The 14,434-nt window shown below is 63.7% G+C and overlaps 1 protein-coding gene across 9 annotated transcripts in view; it reads right to left on the reverse strand.

The window, feature by feature from the left end:
- Positions 1 to 14,434, reverse strand: part of MLLT1 (MLLT1 super elongation complex subunit) — a 76,899-nt gene that overhangs the window by 2,848 nt on the left and 59,617 nt on the right. For 5 of the 9 annotated variants that reach the window (XM_015122619.3, XM_077979603.1, XM_077979610.1 and 2 more), the window contains 7 exons: positions 14,019 to 14,144; positions 9,284 to 9,841; positions 5,089 to 5,176; positions 3,548 to 3,656; positions 705 to 804; positions 488 to 559; positions 115 to 186 (listed from right to left, as the gene is read on the reverse strand). In XM_015122619.3, the coding sequence (XP_014978105.1) occupies positions 115 to 186; positions 488 to 559; positions 705 to 804; positions 3,548 to 3,656; positions 5,089 to 5,176; positions 9,284 to 9,841; positions 14,019 to 14,144 (1,125 nt within the window). The remainder of the gene's footprint in view (positions 1 to 114; positions 187 to 487; positions 560 to 704; positions 805 to 3,547; positions 3,657 to 5,088; positions 5,177 to 9,283; positions 9,842 to 14,018; positions 14,145 to 14,434) is intronic. The other 4 variants (XM_015122622.3, XM_077979607.1, XM_077979606.1 and 1 more) reach the window with 1 other exon arrangement.

The raw sequence follows: 14,434 nt of genomic DNA on the forward strand, positions 1-14,434 counted from the left end.
CTGTTCCCCAAGAGAGGTATGGGGCTCCTGGGACAGCACTAGGGACCCCTGCAGCCCACACTCCTCACGGGCACCCAGACCTCAGCCAGGCAGGACCCTCGGGGGGGGCGATACCTGCTGCAGCACGTTGCGCTCCCGCAGCGCCATCAGCCTCCGGTGTAGCTCCACCAGCTCGTCCGTGTAGGCCTGGAGAGCGGGGCGGGTCTCAGCAGCGTGTGGGGGGCCCTGGGCCCTTCCTGCTCCCATGCCCAGCCCCACCCATGACCCAGTCCCAGTCCATCCCAGCACAGGACAGAGGTAGCCACATTCACCCCAAGGAAGGCCCAAGGCTGCAGGGGCAGTCCCTTAGCTCCAAGGCCTTGCCGGGAGGGGAGGAAGGACTGTCTCTGCTCCCGCCAAGGAACAGTCTGACTGTGGGGTGTTCAGGGGTTCTGGGGTCCTCCACTGGCTGCAACTCCCACCACCCACCCCTCCTGAGCACCCCCACCTTGTCGTAGGTGCCCTTCTTGAGGATCTTCTCGGGCTTGCTGCAGGACTCAGGGCTCCTCCGGCCTGACACCTGCAGGGAAGCCAGGTCTCCACTGAGCTGCGGCCCACACCAGCCCCAGCCCCGAAGGCCCCGCAAACCCTCCTAGGACAGCCAGGCCCAGGGCTAAGCCCGGCCTCCTGTGCACCCCCTGCCTGCCTGTGGGCCCCGGGCTCACCTTGCTGTTGGGCGGGGGTGGCTTCTGGGGGGGTGGGGGCTCGCGGCTGGGCAGGGAGGAGTCAGCGCTGTTGTCACTCTCGCTGTCGCTGAAGCTCAACCTGAACCGACACACGGGCGCATCAGGCCCCTGACGCCCCCACCACCCCCAACCCGCCCCCAGGCTCAAGCCCCTGTCCCCGCACAGAGTCGGCACCTGAGCCCACACACCCCCGACAGCTCCATTCAGCTCTGCGCAGGACCCTCAACTTAAAAAAAAAATACTGGGCCGGGCGCGGTGGCTCAAGCCTGTAATCCCAGCAATTTGGGAGGCCGAGACGGGCGGATCACGAGGCCAGGAGATCGAGAGACGATCCCGGCTAACACGGTGAAACCCCGTCTCTACTAAAAAATACAAAAAAACTAGCCGGGCGAGGTGGCGGGCGCCTGTAGTCCCAGCTACTCGGGAGGCTGAGGCAGGAGAATGGCGTAAACCCGGGAGGCGGAGCTTGCAGTGAGCTGAGATCCGGCCACTGCACTCCAGCCTGGGTGACAGAGCAAGACTCCGTCTCAAAAAAAAAAAAAAAAAAAAAAAAAAAAAAATACTGTGTGTGTGGCCACCAAAAGGAAAGAACCCCAAGAAAACTAGGCCACCCAGAGGCCCTTTGGGGGCTGCCCGAGCCGGCCCGGGATACCCGGGGCACAAAGTCCCCCAGCCAGATGGGGCTTGCTGGGCTGTGGTCCTCTGACTTGGTTCTGTGGCTTTAACAAGGGGAGGAGGAGCTGCCTGCTGAAAAACCCCGGGCTTCTCCCAGCACTGCCCTGGGGCTTCCATGGCCGCCTGCCCCTCTGATGCTCCCGCGGCCGCCTGACCAGCTGATGCTCCCACGGCCGCCTGCCCCTCTGATGCTCCCGCGGCCGCCCGCCCCTCTGATGCTCCCGAGGCTGCCTGACCCTGGTGTGCTCTGGACGGCAGGCCTCCATCAGCTACATCGGCCCCCTGACCCTAGAGGGTGTGGTCCTAAACACAAGTATCTGGTGGTGGGGAGAGGCCCAAGCTCTCAACCTCCCCCACCCTGGGGAGCTCTGCCTCAGTTTCGCCATCTGTGAAAGGAGGCCGCCATGACCACACACACAGCCTGGGCCCATTTTTCTCTCACTGTGCGTGCCTGGGGTCCCACTCTGCCAGGGATATTTTGGGCTTGATCCAGCGAGAGGGGCCCCTGACAACTATCACTTCATAACACGTTTAGAACACAGCAAACCCCAGGCCTCCCGGCGAACAAGGTGAAAGAAGCGCCTCAAGCACACTGGACTCCCTGCTGGGCAGCACAGCCATTGCCCCCGTTCCTGGCCTGCTCCTGCCCCGGCGCAGGCTCCGTCCATCTCTTAAACTTGCCCCTCAGTGGCCTCAGGCTGGGGCCACTCTCTGCAGCTGCCTCCCGACTCTGGCGGCTCCAGGTCTGGCTCACGTTGCCCAGGCGACGCCCCTGCCTGCGCTCCCGCCGGCCTCTGCCGCGCATCCCACAGGTGACTGGGATGACGGCTGGGAACCGCTGCAGACTGGGCTTCCCAGGCAGCAGACCAGGGTGTGCGGAAGCTCCGATGGTGCGGCCTGTGCGCTCCCTGCCCCAACAACGCGGGGACAAGGCCAGCAAGCCCTCACCCAGGGCCCACACAAACACACAAACATTCCAGGAGGAATCAAAAGACACCTCGCGTGAGGCTCGGTCCCTGTGCCGTGCCTGCCGGCCCCTTTAGAACCAGACCCTATGTCAGCCTCTCTGCGCTCACGGCTCTTGGCGTAAGCAGAATCCACCCTGAATGTCACTGAACGAGGCGGGAGCCTCCAGGTCCTGTCCTGGGGACGCCACAGCCCTCCTCGTGTCTAGAGGCTAAGTCCCTGTCAGAGTCGTGGGCCTGGACCTCCCACCAGCAGCTCCCCTGCAGTGAGCCACTGCTCCTGCTCTGTCTGCGGTGGGCGGGAATCCCGCCATGTGCCTCTGGCTGCACATGGAGGACCAACCAGGCCCTGCCGCCCAGCCTGCGGGAAGGTGGCTTCAGTGAACAACAGACAGCTGCAGGCGCCTGTGAGGCTCCCATGCACCTTGCTGGGTGCAGGCTGGTAACCAGCCCTGTCTTCAGTAGAAGCCACTGGGGCCTGAAGGCCTCAGCCTCACAGGAGGAGGGACTGACTGCCGGCTCTGCTACAGCTTTGGAAAAGCCTGGGCCCCTGCCCACTGAAACCTGTGTGCCCGGGGCCAATGCCCGCATGTTCTCTGCTGTCGCTGGGCTGGAGGCCGAGCGCGCGGAGCTCTCCCAGGTGGGGTCACACCAAGGGTCCTGCATATCCCAAGGAGGCGCTCGGCACCCCTGTGCCTCTCGGGGAAAAGGCCACAGGCAGCCAAAGCTGTTCCCACACTGGGTGTCGGCCGTCCCAGGACGGGGCTCCCCATGGATCCTCACCAGTGTAAGGCAGGTGGGAAAGGACTGGGAGTCTCCTGGCCCGAGAGCAGAGCAACAGGCCTGCTCCCTCCCCCCACCTCCAGCCAGGGCTCCCTCCTGCACCCCTCCCTGCCGGACAGCCTACACCTGCCAGCGACCACGAGGAGGGACAACACCCAAGGCCCCAGATGGGGGCAGCCCTTGAGGCCCTCAGCCTCAGGGACCAGGAGAGGACACACAGCCCCAGACCCACCCCAAGGCCCAGGCTGGACTGAGGCCACCTGGGGACGGATCCTCGCTTTGGCCCTCCCAGGGGACCCTCCAGTCCCAACCCCACCTCCAGCCTCACAATCACTGCAGACCCAGCCAGAGGCGCCCCGGGTGGCCGCCTCCGCCCACTGGCTCCCGCCGGGCAGTCACCTGGAGTCCCTCCCCGGGTTGGTCTTGCCGGCAGCCTCCTCGCCTGACGAAGAATCATCCTCGTCGGACTCCTCAGACTGCAGGTCCTCCACCATGGAGCGCAGGGGTCCTGGGGAGGCGGGGCGGGGAGGGAGGGGAGACAAGGGCAGGGCTCCGCTGAGCCTCCAGGGTCCCTCGCGCACGAGGCCACACAGAGCTTCTTGACACTGGTGACCCACAAATGCACACGCCAGCCCACCTGGGGGTCCCTGTGACCATCTCCAAGAACTGCCCCCACACCGGCAGCCACCCCCTTCCCCAAGAACCCCCTGGCTCCCCCATCCCTCCCTACCTTCCTGGCCCTGCTCGCAGGCCTCAGGGGCCTGGCCGGCAGTGGGCGCGCAGGGCCCCTCCATTGCTGCAGCCGGAGGAGAACCCCTCCTCTGCTCAGGGCACAGAGATCAGAAGCTCTGCCGAGAGCCCAGGGAGGGCGACGGAGCCACAGCCCGGCTTGGAAGCTGGGCCTGGGGCCACAGATTTCTCTGCCTGCGCCCTACGCCGGCCTGCCCACCCCCTCGGTAATCCCCTCTGCTGCTCCCAGTCCACCGTCCTCCCCTTTCTCCAGAGGCACACGGTTCCAGTCCCCTACAGACGGCATCTTGGTTTATATTCCTGTTACCAAGGCAACAGAGGGACACAAAGCCCTCAATTACCTTAGTCACATGATCCCGCTTCAGTAGGTCCCCCTCCCTTCCCGGCAGATAAGAACACTTGGAGCGAGTGTGGGCTTCAAGGTCCCCATCCCCCAGCCCCCTCGGCAACTGCACGGCTGAATTCCAGGCCAGACTCCCTCCACAACCCCGTACACTCCTCTCCCCCAGCCCCCCGGCAAAGGATTCCAGGCCAAGGGGGAAGGAGGCTCCTGTTCCAATACAGGAGTGGAAACGCTTCTGGCCTGGGAGTGGGTGCTGGGGTCTGGGCTGGGGCTCGGGGCTCAGGGCAGCTCTCCCGCTGTGTCCTGCAGGCTGCCTGGTCTCCACGGCCCTCCCCACTCTGAGGCAGGCTGGAGCAGGCCTATGTCCTTTCGCCAAAAAGCCTTCCCTACTCAGGGTGGCCTGCCTGGAGAGGGAGAGGACACGCCAAACACTCCGGCAGCAGGAGACCCCGGCCGTCCACAGGCAGCCAGCGCCTCGGTGACCCTGGGGAGCGGGTGGGATGGGCCGAGGAGGTGATGCCGTCTGTCCATGGTCCCCAGCAGCGCAGGGAGGGTTCTGGCCATGGGCAGGGCCCTCACCAGAAGCCCCTCACCAGCCTGGCTCCAGGCACAGGGTGCATGCCAACAGCCACCACAAGGAGCAATGCCCCAGGCCTGGCTGTAGATCCGGTTACCTGTTCCTGCTTTGCTTTTAAATATAGACTCTCCCAAGCCACCAAAACTCTCCATGTACAGATCTGCGCGGCCCAGCCTGCGCAGGCAGCGGACACTGAGGAATGCGCATGCAGCCTGAGCTCCAGGCCCTGCCCGGCCCCATCCGTGCCCCCTGGCTGCTCTCCGTACACACCTTGGCTGTGGTTCTGAGATGGCTCGAAGTCCGAGTCTGAGCTGGAGTCTGAGCTGGAGCTGGAGTTGGACGGGCTGGACTGGGCAGACTTCACCCAATGGCGGGGCAGGAAGGGAGGGAGAGAGGAGAGCTGTCACCTTTTGGCAGAGACAAAGGGGCCCCTCTGGCAGTGGCTATGCTGAGTGGGTCTCCCCCAGACACCCCCAGGGTCTCAAGGGTACCCAGGTGTGCCACTGAGAACGCACTAGGGAGCCAGCGCCCAGGCCATGTGATGCCTACAGCCTCCCACGCCAGCCCTAGGACACCCCTGGATTCTTCCCACTGAGCGGTGTCTGGGTTTCCCGTAGCGCCAGGAGATCTTGCGGACCACGTGGGCTCTCCTGTCTACCCAGGCAGGTGCACAGGGGACTGGGAGGGAGGCTGGGGCAGGGGCCTGAAGTCCCACAGGTGGGTGGGCCTTGCCTTCGTCCAAGAAGGCAGGCATTGACTGGTGTCGTAAAAAGGTCTGGAACAGGAAAGCTGGGTGTGGACACTTCTTGTTCTGACCCAGCACTGTCCTGGGGCTCAAGGGTGGCAGAGAGCTCCGTCTCCCCACCTATGTGCTGCTCCTACCACCAGCTGCCCGAGACACTGAGGAGTGTGTGTGCACAAGGGACAGAAGCCATGGGCAAGCCTGGCCACACCTGCCTCCTCCTCCCGCAGCCGTCCTTCCAGGCTCAGCCACCAGGGGGCAGTAAAAGCCACAACAAGGACACAAGGGGTGCGATGCCAGGGCAGAGGGTGGCAGTGCGGGGCAGGCGGTTATAGGGCGGAGGTTCAGCTCCTGGGTGGACGGGAGTCAGGCACTGCAGACACCTGCACGGGGAGGGGCCCACTGTTCCAGGCCCACATTTCTGCCAATGGGCTCATCCCAAGGGGTGTGCCAGAGGACGCAGTGGGCCCAGGGCAGCCCCCTCACCTTGGGGGCCCATCTGGTGGAACTAGGTGGCTTGAGCCCCTCAGACCAGTCCTCTCCAGGGTCCTCCCTCCATCAAGAGGACGCAGCTGGTCTGCTGGGTTCTGGCAGGGGCCGCTGCAGCCGCCAGCCATGCAAGGGAAGCCGCGAAAGGAGTGCTGAGGTGCTGAGCCGGTGGGACTCAGGACCTTGAGTGCCTGGGGGCCCCCGGCCCCTCCCCTAGCATGTGGATGAGGGGCCCCACGAAGGCCCAAGGCCTCCCCATGCAGCAGGTCCAGACTCACCCTTGCCTGAGAGGGAAAAGCACTCTCTTCCCAAGGGTTTACTGCAGCCCACCCCAGCCCCCTCCTGACCCTCAAACCAGCCCCTGCCAGCACCCCTCCCCACCAGCACAAGCCCGCCGTGGTGCCCATCAGTCACTGCCCACTCAGGCCACCTGAGTCCCGGACACATACCCCAGAGCGTCCAGGACCCCTGGCTGGGCCTTCCTGGAGCTGTGTGATGCACAGCCTAGACTTCTGTTCTTGGGGGCCAGGGGTGAGTAAGAGGCGACTGAGAGATGGCCTGTTGAACCCCAGCCTTCTGACCAGCAGGCCTTGCTACTCAGACCAACGCCGTCCCATTTTTCCCAGTGCCTCAGTTTTCCCAGCACTGCCAGCTGCCTACACATGGACCAAGGCTAGTCCTCTCTTGACCTCCGGATGGAACCCCTGGGGCAGAGGGGTGGGCACCAACCTGGAGGAAGGTGGACTGGGGAAGTATCCAAGGTCCCGGTCCCATATCCCACGCACTTTCTCACTAAGGGTGGGGCGGGCGGCACAGTTCAGGCAACCAAAGGAGGCTGTGCAAGGTCAGCAGGGATGGAAGCGGGGAGGGTCCAGAGCCCCAAGAGGCCTCCTAAGCCTGCCTGGGCCAGGAGTCCTGGCACCATGCTGGACAGAGGAAAGCCAGTCGGCAACACGTGCCCCCTTTCCTTCCACCCAAATCCAAGGGGCAGCGAGGAAAATAATCCAGAAATGGTCTCAGCCAGAAGAGGCCTGAGGTGGTGTGGTCAGAAGGGCCACCGGAGCACGCCCAGGGCTTAGAGGGAGGGCGGAGCAGACGGGGTCCACAACTGGCCTGAGGGTAGGCGGTACCGACTGACTCCAGATCCCCAAGGGCCAGGGAGACCCCAAGGCAGCAGCTGGAGGACGTGGGAGCTCAGCCTGGGGACTCGGCCCAAAGAGCTGCCCTACGAGGGTGGGCGTGGGCCGGACCCCAGCTGGTGCAGACTCCTCCGATGGCTGGTTCTGGTAGCACAGCCACACACAGCCTCCAGGAGGGGCGGCCCAAGACCGCCAAGGGGAAGCTGGGGGGCCAGTGGTCTGGAAGGCCGATGTGCTTCTTCACCACAGCAGCCTGGGCTTCGGCGAAGCCCCTGGGGGAGAGGCTGTCAGGGACTCTGCTGCTGGGGCCTGGGTCTCACTCCCGCACAGACCTCAGGGCGCTAAGCCGCATTGCTCAGAAGCCTCTCAGCACGCGCTCTTCTTCAGCCAGGAGGAAGTCCCAAAGCCTCCGCCAGCAACTCCAGCCTCAAGGCCACCCAGCCACTCTGAGCAGTAGTGTCCTAGGTGGCAGGAAGCTCCCCACAAAATATTCTAGCTGTTTGACAACACTGGTGGCGGGAGCCAGGAGCCAAGTCACTCACTGCTGGGGGCCAGGCTGGGTGGGCAGAGAGGAGCGGAGCGGGCCATGGAGCCACCTTGCCGCTGCCCAGCATGCTGCACACCCAGCCCCAGGAGCCAGAACGCCTCGGCTGGAGATGCCTGGCCTGGAACTGCACGTCACCCAGTACCTATCCCTGACCCTGGGGTAGAAGAGAGGGGACAAGCACCTGCCCAGGGCTGTGGTTGCTGCCCAGGCAGAGAAGGGGGCAGGCTTGGTGCCCAGCAGGCACCACCAGGCCCTCCCACAGCTGAGAGGGCTACTGAGACGGCCCGGGACTTCCGGGAGGCGGCACCGGCCCCCCCACCACCTCAGGGTCACAGCAGATGGTGCTGTCTTCAGCCAGGGCCAAGCCATGGGGAACACCGGGCACTCAGCCTTGCCTGCCCATGTGTGTCTATGAGGCAGGATGCACTGTCACCCAGAGGCTGGGCCATCACCCCCAGGCAGCCCCGACACCTCCATGAGGGCCCTGGGGGCAATCAGTGCTGCCCACATAACCCCCTCTGGCTTTGTGGCTGGGACCTGCGTTCAAAGCCCCAGCGGCTTTTCAAAGCCTCAGCAACCCTGAGGCAAAGCTTCCCCTTGAGGGCAAGCCAAACCCACAAAAGGCCCCTGAGGGCTGGGGCTGGCAATAGAGGTGAGAGGCCCAACCCTCATCCATCCATTCATTCATTTTCACCTGGCCCAGTGTCCGTTGTCTGAATGCCAAGTGCCAGATAACAGCGCTGGAAGACACCACTGCCATCCCAGGCCCCAAACAGGGTCTGGCCACAAGACCATGAGGTGATTACCGGCTCTTGTGGCTCAAGTCATGTCTGATGCAGTCCTCTGAGAATGTCCGGACGCAGTGCTGTGGGACAAGCCCGCAGCCTCTCATGGTGAGAAGGCCGGTCCCTGAGAGGGGTCCTCGTTCCAAGCTCAGACACCGGTGGGGACAGATGTGAGCATCTCCAAGTCACAGCTGTATATGATGGGTGTGGGCGGGAGGGATGCTCTTGACCCCACCAGCCACCTAAGAAGGGAGCCGGGCACGGCCCAATGGCTCCTCATGGCTAGGGGCTGTCTGAAGTCCTCATCATTAACCCTCCAGACAAGGGTGAGTCTCCCAGATGCCCTATTAGCAGAGGGAGCACGCTCCAGGCTGGGCTGACCGCACCATGGTCAGAGCAATCGTGAGACATGCTTGCCCACTGGCACCAGAGCGGCCAAGACCTGGGCCCGTGCAGGGGGCTGCTGGAGGAGGCGAACTCAGGACCTTGGGACCATGCCATCATGCTTTACCAGAACCACCCACAAACGCCACCTAGGAGGCAAGGAGGGACTCCTCATGAGGCAGACTTTTATCACCTGACAGACGGGGAAACCGAGGCCTAGTGACGTGTGGAGGCCCCAGGTTACAAGGAGCCAGCGGGAGGAGCGGCTGGTGAGACCTGAGGTCCGGGCTCAGATCCCACCTCCTTCCACTGTTCCAGAAGGGAGGCGGGTCCCACCACACTGCCCGCACCTCGCTGCCCTGCCCCGGCGCTCACTCACCTCGGACTTGAAGGAGGCCTCGTCCTCTGAGTTGGACTCCTCCACCTCCAGGGCCTTTTTGGCCTCCCGTGGCTCACTCTCGGCCTTCACCTTCTCCCCTCTGGCGCTGCTCTTGTCCTTGGCCGGCTTCTTGTCCGAGAAGGAGGAAGAGGTGCGGGGCGAGGTGCCTGGAGCACTCCGGGACCCCTTCGAGCTGCTCTTCTTCGGCTTCTTGGCGCTGGGCTTTGGCGAGTCGGCGGTGGCCGGCCGCTTGCTGGAAGCCCGGGGCGGGGGTGGGGGCGGGGGCGGGGGCCCACCCTTGGGGGACGTGCTCTCCAGCTTGGTCTCTTTCAGGGCCATCTTGGGCTCCTTGAAGGCAGCCTTGGGCGGGGGCGCCTTCTCCTCCTTGGGCAGCCGGCCCTCGCCCAGCTTCCTCGAGGTGTCCTTGGAGCTCTTGGCCTGCTCCCGCTCCAGCTCCTTGGAGGAGCTCTTGCTCTCGGAGTCTTTGCGGGGCCGCTCCCGGTGCTCCTTGGTCACCTTGTGCGGCTTGGAGGCCTTGCTGCTCTCCTTGTTGGCGTCCTGCAAGGCCCAGAGCAGGGAGGGCAAGGGGAGAGACAAGGTCACATGGCACTGCGGGGCACCCTGCTCCACCACCCCTGACCCCTACAAAGCATAATCCACCTGATTCAGCCTCAGCTAGAGAAACTCTTCCATAAAGCAAAAAGGTAAGGCAGCAGGTGAGAGTTTTAAATGGAGTTCTCCCTCTAAACTACTAGGAAGTGTCAGCTGGTCCCCGGCGGCGGCAGGCTAAGCTTCCCCTCTGAATTGAACTGACATTCCCTGAGGGATTCAAGAAGAGCACAGGGTGAGTCAGGCAGAGCACGGCCACTTCGCCCGCGCCCGCCGCGCTAACACCTCACAGCTGGGCCCGGGAAAGTCAGAGGCTCTGCTGGCACTGCGGGGTGCTGGCGGGCACTGGAGGCAGCCCTGCCCCTCATCCCAGCCTCCGTCTCCAGCATTCACGCTACGTGCGGGAAGCTCAGTGCTTCCTGCTCGGTCACTCAAGGCCTTCCGTTCTGAGCCCCGCCGGCCCCTCTCTCCAGGACTCCACTCCCCTAGGGTCCAGCCGGCTCAGGCCTGGCTTCGGGGCGCCACCTGTTGAGTGCCCACTGAGTCCCAGGTACCGCACAGAGCAAACAGCTCCTGGGCTTCTCAGAAGGGAAACCGCCTGGGTCGCCTTCCTAAAATACTGAGGACATTCCTAGGTCTCCGCCTCAGAAACCCAGGGGTTTAGGGTGGAGCCGGACTCGGGGGCTGATCGCATTGAGGACAGACGTAAGATGATGGCAGAGAGCAGCAGGACGCAGGCCCAGGGGTGAGCTCAGCTCTGACCTGACACTGCAGGACTCGGCAGAAAAGCCCAGCCATCTGTGTCTGCTTCCCTGAGGAAGAGCAAGCTACCACCTCAACCCAGCACGCAGCGTGGGGGCTGCCAGCACCGCGGCTGGGGCGGCACAGCCCGCGCCTGGCCTGGGCGCTGCTGCTTGTATGCTGTATGTTTCTGCCCTACACCCCGTCCCACAGGCACGCTGCCAACACTCCCGTGGCGGGAGCCACGCCTTCACCTTCCCTACGGAGACCCTGTGTCACCCCACGCACCCCGGGGCACTGAGCAGGCTTCTCTGCCGTCAGCCGCCTGGGACTCCACCCTTGCTAGGAAAGGAGCAGCGGCCAGCAGGTGCACGGCGGCCCCAGAGCCTGTCCAGACGATCACGCACCTGGCCTCCCGGCACAGAAGCCAGCAGCAGCCAGACCCTGAAGGCCCTGGGGAGGGGCTCTGGGAGCAGTGAGAGTATCAGGGAGGACGGGGGGTCACGCTTCACAGCTCCCCCAAAGACATGCGGGAGGGGCAGGCTGGGCAGAGGCCTCTCAAAACCACCTGAGTGTCCAGGGACAGACTCCTCCCTGCAAAGAACCACAGGGCAGGCAGAGCAGCTGGCCATCTTCTTGCAAAGCCACAGCCCACGCTGAGTGTCAAAGGCTCAGGAACAGTACCAGTGGCTGTGAGGCCTCGGCCTGGCTCTTCCACTCGGGGCGGTGGGAGTGTCCCCAGAATCCCCCCAGCTGGCCTGGGCCATGCAGGGCTATCGGGGGGGTGTCCTCTTGGAAGCTGGGCTGTGGAATGGGGCTGTGCTCCACAGCAGGCTACTCCCCAGGGAGGGAGGTGTGAGACACTGAATGCCACATGCCACCTGGCCTCTTCAAACAGGGGACACACGCCCAGCTGGGCCGCAGGAGTTCAGCCGGGGTCACAGCCACCAAGGGCAGAATGAGAGCAAACTCCAAAGGCACACCAGAGGCCCCTAACACAGTTCCCACTGTGCGCCCCTGGCCTGGGGTCAGCCGAGCCGCCACTGCCACCAGGGCCTGCCCGGCTAGGAGGAGCCTTCCCACCCAGGCACACAGGCACCCGACACCACAGGTTCTGAAAATAGGCACTGAATTTTTTTTTTTTTTTTTTTTTGAGATGGAGTCTCCCTCTGTCACCCAGGCTGGAGTGCAGTGGTGCGAGCTCGGCTCACTGCAAGCTCCGCCTTCTGGGTTCACGCCATTCTCCTGCCTCAGCCTCCCGAGTAGCTGGGATTACAGGCACCCGCCACCACGCCTGGCTAATTGTTTGGATTTTTAGTAGAGACAGGGTTTCGCCGTGTTAGCCAGGATGGTCTCCATCTCCTGACCTCGTGATTCGAATTAGGCACTAAATTTTCAGCATAACATGAGCACTCTCCAGGGTAAGAAGCCATGAAAATCACGTTCGCAAGGTTGTCTGTGAACCTCCACGGGAAGCAGCAACCAGGCCAAGTACCTGACATCACATGGGTGACACCCAGCTCCCTGCAGCTGATGCCAGGCAAGGCCATGAGAGGGTCCTGCCCCCTCTACGAGGCTGTGGTTCCTGCCTGCCACGCCACTCTTGAGTGAGGGCTGTGAAGGAGGGACAAACCCCAGGACTGAGTCCCCCAAAGCTGCCACAGCTGCACTCACCAGCAGTCCCCCAGCCTGGGGATTCTGATGGGCAAGGCCCCAAAAGGCCCACCTATCCCATCTCTCTGGGCTCAGGGAGCCCTGCTGAGGCCCCTCTGCTCGCAGCGCATGGCCTGGCCACTCACTCCCCAGGCAGAGCCAGTGACCGACGGAGGGCGCTCAGCCGGGGAAGAGGCCGGCTCACAGGCCTGTGCCGCCCAGGGCTCCACGGTGGGGTTGGCGGCTCATTCACCAGGCTAGGGTTTGGGGCAGAGGGCTTTCTTAAAACGCCCTCAGCAGACAAGTGCCTTGGCAGGACCCTGTGCCGCCCGATTCTTCCCCACAGATGCCGCCTACATCTCTCCACCCGGTGGCTGGAGAAGTCTCCAGGGACAGAGAGGGTGGAGCCGGAGGACCCTGCCCACAGGCCTCCTGAGCCTAGTGGATCAACTCACCAGCTGGGAGCTCCAAGGGTCTCAAAGACACTCCGGCAAGAGAAACCACGAGCAGCCCCAGCCCCGCCAGCCCCAGGGAGGGCACCTCTCCAACCGGGACGGCCTTTCTACACAGGGCTTTAGGTGGCTTGAAGTGACCCGTGCAGAAGAAATCCTGTTGTGGTGGCTGAGAGGGATGCTGCCAAGATCCCCAGCAAGAGCTTTCCTTCGTTGAGCCTCCACAAGGCTCAGGCAGAGACAGGCCAGGAGGCCGAGCGCGGAGACCCCAGGGTTCCGTTTCCTACTCAGACACTCTGGCAAGTCTGACGATTTCTAAGACCTGCTGGCCTTGGGGAAAGAGCCAGAAAGACCTGCCTGGGTGCTGCAGTTCTTCTCCCGTGCAGCTGACGGTGAGTCTGTGAGGCAGCTGGAGAGCCCTGCCTGTCCCACCTGGGATGGCCGGGTCCACACGCAGGGCCCGGCAGACAAGTGAGGCAAGGAGAACGGAGAGGACCAGTGGAGAGACGTGTGGGTGGCGGGCACCGGGGAGCTGCCCCGAGGGCCCGTGCAGCTCGGCCTCCAGGAACGGCTGCGCTGAGTGGGCGGCTATGGAGGACTGGGGCGTGCTCAGGGGTTAAAGGAACACTGTGATGCCATCCAAGGGCTTTCTAGCTTGTCTTTTGAACTGCCGCTCAGGGACGGTTTAGAGAGAGAGGCCTCAGAAAGGCCGAGTGCCACCCACCTGACCGACTGGGATGAGATGACACCATAAAAAGTTTCTTCCACACTGGAATTCAGCTGGCGCCCACCTGGCTTCCCCTGCCCTTCCCCCACGAACCTCTGCGGTGAGCCATAGCCCGAGATGCAAAGCCTGGCATAGCCAAGGGCAGGAGTAGCCCCAGCTGCCCTCAGGAGGGTTGAGGAGGTGGGCAGCTGCAGCCTAGACAGACACTCTACCCAGCGGCCGCCCCAGCAGCCGTCAGCGAAGCTCTCAGGGCTTCAGGCCGAGCAGTCCTGGGACCCTGCCATCACTTGGCAGAACAGGAGAGGACCAGGCAGGGTCTCTGGCCTCAAGATGAACAGGACAAAGAGCCCACGATCACGGGCTTATTCCTGAAATCCTAGGGAAGTGGCAGTGCGCAGCGAGGGGTGTGCAGAGAGCTCAAAGAGGAAGACGCCAAGGGAGCGAGTTCAGGTACGGAAGGCCCAGCCCAGTGGAGGGAGGGCGCCGGGAGGGGCCAGACCTACCACAGCTGGGCCCGGCGCTCCCATGCGACTGGGCCTTCCGCCTCACTAACCTTGGAGCCGTGGGATGGTTTGGTCTTCTTGGGGTCAGAGAAGGCAGAGAGTGGAATTGTGGGTAACATGGGGTAGTCGGGACTGGGCCTGGACACCGTGTCTGCTCCTTCGGGCATTACCATCACCTAGTGACAGAGAAGAGACAGTCATTATCGATGGGCAGGGGGCAGGGGCCACGCGGGCCGGGCTGAAGGTGGTGGGGCTTCCCTCTGCAGGAGGGAGAAGGGAGAGCCTCAGCGCTTTCCCGAAAGAGTCCCAGGCGCTTCCCCGCTGGGGACTGGGTGCTGAGCACACAGATGAAGCAGGCATGGGTGGGGAGCGAAGAAAAGCCCAGGGTCCCAGGATGGCTGGGCCCAGATGGGGCCACGCGGCCTTCCGGGAACAGCGGACCGGAGGGTTGGCCCAAGAAGACTTG

The sequence above is a fragment of the Macaca mulatta genome, chromosome 19 (genome assembly GCF_049350105.2).
Source record: "Macaca mulatta isolate MMU2019108-1 chromosome 19, T2T-MMU8v2.0, whole genome shotgun sequence".
Classification (NCBI taxonomy): Eukaryota; Metazoa; Chordata; class Mammalia; order Primates; family Cercopithecidae; genus Macaca; species Macaca mulatta.